Source organism: Oryx dammah, unplaced genomic scaffold (genome assembly GCF_014754425.2).
Source record: "Oryx dammah isolate SB20612 unplaced genomic scaffold, SCBI_Odam_1.1 HiC_scaffold_25, whole genome shotgun sequence".
Taxonomy (NCBI): Eukaryota; Metazoa; Chordata; class Mammalia; order Artiodactyla; family Bovidae; genus Oryx; species Oryx dammah.
The window spans coordinates 92,671,316-92,675,672 of NW_024070209.1; the positions used below are offsets into that span (position 1 = coordinate 92,671,316).

Here is a 4,357-nt window from a genome sequence, read left to right on the forward strand (position 1 = left end):
TGACATCCTTTAATCTGGGATATGAAAGCAGATAGACCAGGAGTGATGAACAAATTCATTTTCATGGGGCAGAAGCTTAGGCAATGAAAGGGCAGTGTGGTATATAGCCTTACACACATGAGCACTCAAGGTGTCCAGACACAAGTATGAAGTCCAGTCGAACCACTTAACACTGAGTGATGCTGAGCAAATTGTTATACCTCTCTAAGCCTTGGAAGAAAAGTTATGACCAACCTAGATAGCATATTCAAAAGCAGAGACATTACTTTGCCGACTAAGGTCCGTCTAGTCAAGGCTATGGTTTTTCCTGTGGTCATGTATGGATGTGAGAGTTGGACAGTGAAGAAGGCTGAGCGCCAAAGAATTGATGCTTTTGAACTGTGGTGTTGGAGAAGACTCTTGAGAGTCCCTTGGACTGCAAGGAGATCCAACCAGTCCATTCTCAAGGAGATCAACCCTGGGATTTCTTTGGAAGGAATGATGCTAAAGCCGAAACTCCAGTACTTTGGCCACCTCATGCGAAGAGTTGACTCATTGGAAAAGACTTTGATGCTGGGAGGGATTGGGGGCAGGAGGAGAAGGGGACGACAGAGGATGAGATGGCTGGATGGCATCACTGACTCGATGGACGTGGGTCTGAGTGAACTCCGGGAGTTGGTGATGGACAGGGAGGCCTGGCATGCTGTGATTCATGGGGTCGCAAAGAGTCGGACACGACTGAGTGACTGAACTGAACTGAACTGAAGCCTTGGTTTACTCATCTGTGAGATGAGGATAATAAATGACTGGTGTGGCTAGAAGTATGTCGGGATTACTATATGTTACATGTGATAAAGCATGTGAAAGTGCCTTCCACCAGGCAGCTCTTAACTCCTTGCACGTCTCCTCCCAACAACTGAATTGTGAAGCTTAAAAATTCTTGGGTTAGCCATGGACACAGCTAGCTTGGACACAGACTGCCAACTTTGATCTCCACCCAAAAAGCTACGAATGATGGCCAGACCAAATCATTATGTTTACCCTGTGATGAGAATCCAGACTCATAGAATTTTGCTCAGTTTTGGAAACCACACTTTAAAGATAGTGACAAGAGACTTCCCTGGTGATCTAGTGGCTAGACTCTCCAGTCCCAATGCAGGAGACCCAGGTTTTCCCTGGTCAGGAAACTATATCCTACATGCCCCATCTAGACCTGGCATAGTCAAATAAATAAATGAATATTAAAAAAAATAACCAAAAAAAAAAATAAATAAAAAATAACCAAAGACAGTGACAAAGTAGAGTAGGTTTAGGTAGAGGGACCCAGTTGGCAGCACACTGTCCTCCTAGAAAAATCCATTGACTCGGCGCAGAACACGTCTGAAAAATTGATCAGAATAATTGTCACCATTTACTGAACACTTGCCAAGGACCAGAAAGTATCATTTAATCCTCAGAACAACTTTATAAGTAATGTGCTATTACCATTCCCCCCATTTTACAGATGAGAAGAGTTGGCTCATAGAGGGTAAGCAAATTCCTCTAGGTCATAAAACAATTAAATGGAAGAGCCAGGTTCTAGTCCAGTATCTGGGGTTCAAAACCCACCATGCAGTGCTTCCTCTGTTAACTCATGTTTAGATTTCTTAAGGACTTTTTGTGTCAAAGAATAATAGACATGTTCTTTGAGATTCCAGAGGACTAAATGCTGTGCAAGTAATATGACAGAAGTTAGTGTCACATACTAACAAAAATTATTTTAAATGGTGTGCTGACAAGTAGATTAGGTCTCCTTCAATATCTCTCCTTTTTTTATTTTTTTGAGAGCAAAGAACTGGAAGCTCCAGATCTCAAAGTAGACTTGCTATCTGGTCCAAAAAGCCATTCATTTTCTTAATATTGCTGACTATTGCTTCATTTAACTTATTTGAAGTTTTTATTTCCTGAGTCAATACATCTAATAAGATTTGTGATGGGTGAAAGTAAGTCTTTTATTTGGCAAGTGGTAGACAGGATAATGCATGAGGTGACATATTGAAGACAAATGATTTTTGTAAAGAGAATAAATTGGGAATCTAGAAACTGATTCTCCTAAAACCATGTCTGTGTACTCTGAGAAGTTTGTGGGTACTGCCAAGGGTATGCATTACCCCAAATAGACAATACCTAACCAAATGCCCTTTGAAATCTCTTTTAACAAGGTTATGTAGCCCATTAGCAAGTTTTATTGCCATGAATTAGATGTCTTAGTTTTAATTTGGGAAGTCGTATTATATTTTGTCACTAGCATACTCTGGAGTCAGACAAATATGACTTTAATTTCTGATTTTGCCCTTTATGAGTTTAAACATTCTATGCCTCCATTTTCTAGTTTGTAAAACTGGAATAATAATGAATATGATAATAATAATAATTGCCTTATGGGGTTATTGTAAGAATCAAATATGATAATGTAGCAAAGTCCTTGATTCAAAGTAAGTGCTCTATAAATGTTATCTATGATGATAGTGATGATGCTACTGATAATGAAAAATCCATATCTCATTATTTTGGAAAATAATTAAGCACTTGATCTTGTTATCAATACCAAGTTATCCCATGTGTAGTTTACCCTGGAGCACAAAACTAAAAGTAACTAAACAGACTGCTCAGATATCCAGGTCTATAAAAATAATTCTTTTTGGAAAATAGTACATAGGCTCCTTTAAAAATTAAAAATACTATATCATCCAGCAATTCCACTTCTGGATATTTATCCAAAGAAGACAGAAACTTTAATTCTAAAAGATACATGCAGCCTCCAGGTTCATTGCAACATTATTTGCAGCTGCCAAGACATGGAAACAACTTGATGTCCATCATTGGGTAAATGGATAAAGAGGGCGTAAACACATACACAGTGAAATACTATGCAGCCATAAAAAGAAAGAAATCCTGCCATTTGCAACAACATGAATGAAGCTTGAGGGTATTATGATAAGTGAAACAGTCAGACAGAGAAAGACAAATGCTCTATGGTCTCACTTACACATGGAATTAAAGAAAAAACAAGCTCATAGGGAAAAGATTGGAAGCAGGGAAGTGAGGGGATGGACAAGATGGGTGAAAGGGATTCAAAGGCTCAAACTTCCAGTTAATAAAATAAATAAATAATAGGCATGTAACATACAGCTTGGTGACTACAGTTAATAACATCATATTGCATATTTGAGAGTTGCTAAAGAGAATAAATCTTAAAAGCCCTCATCATAAGAAAAAACAAATTTTGTAACTATGTATGAGTATGGATAATAACTAGACTTATTCTGGTGATCATTTTATAATGCATGCACTTATTGAATCACTATGTTGTACACCTGAAACTAAAGTAAAGTTATATATCAATTACATCTCAATTAAAAATAATAATAATCCTAGTTGTTTAATGGTAATAGATGGACAATACCACCTGGACCAGTGTGTCCCATTTTGTTCTCTTGGGCATTTCTACCCACCAGGAAGAGCAGATCCTGCTCTGTCTTCTTTTTCTGCTCATGTATACCATCAACATTTCTGGCAACTCTGTCATCATCATCCTGATTATCTCTGCTCCACGCCTCCAAACTCCCATGTATGTCTTTCTTAGCAACCTGGCCTTGGCAGACATCTGCTTCACCTCCACCACAGTCCCCAAGATGCTGCAGAACATTTTCTCTTCTACCAAGGCCATTTCCTACATGGGTTGCTTAACACAGACTTATTTCTTCATTTGCTTTGCAGCCATGGAGAACTTCCTCCTGGCTGTGATGGCCTATGACAGATACATCGCCATCTGCCACCCTTTCCGCTACTGTATGATTCTGAACAGGAAGCTGTGTTCACACTTGGTGGTCATGTGCCACATCCTCTCCCATCTTCATGCCCTGCTGCACACCTTTCTCATGGGCAGACTGATCTTCTGTGCAGATAACAGGATCCCCCACTTCTTCTGTGACCTCTACCCTCTGATGAAGATCTCCTGCTCCAGCACCCACCTCAACACCTTGATGATTCACACAGAAGGAGTCATTGTCATCAGTGGAGCTCTGGCCGTCATCATGGCCTCCTATGCCTGCATCATCTCAGCAGTCCTCCAGAGCCCCTCAGCCAAAGGCAAGTGGAAAGCCTTTCTACCTGTGGCTCCCACCTCACTGTGGTGGCTATGTTCTATGGGACCCTCACATGGGTCTACTTCCGGCCCCTCACCAGCTATTCAGTGGCCGGGGGTCGTATCCTGACTGTCATATACACAGTAGCGACCCCCATGTTGAACCCCTTCATTTATAGCCTAAGGAACAAGGATGTCAAGGGAGCCTTCAGGAAATGGATGAACAGGATCTGGACTTCTTCATTTAGATAA

The 4,357-nt window shown here is 40.4% G+C and overlaps 1 protein-coding gene across 1 annotated transcript; it reads left to right on the plus strand.

Annotated features, from left to right (window-relative positions):
* Nucleotides 1–3,413: 3,413 nt before the first annotated feature.
* On the plus strand, nt 3,414–4,357 carry LOC120851960 (olfactory receptor 1Q1-like). The gene is given in 2 exon segments (XM_040225064.1): nt 3,414–4,125; nt 4,128–4,357. Coding segments are annotated over 2 exon segments (942 nt in total).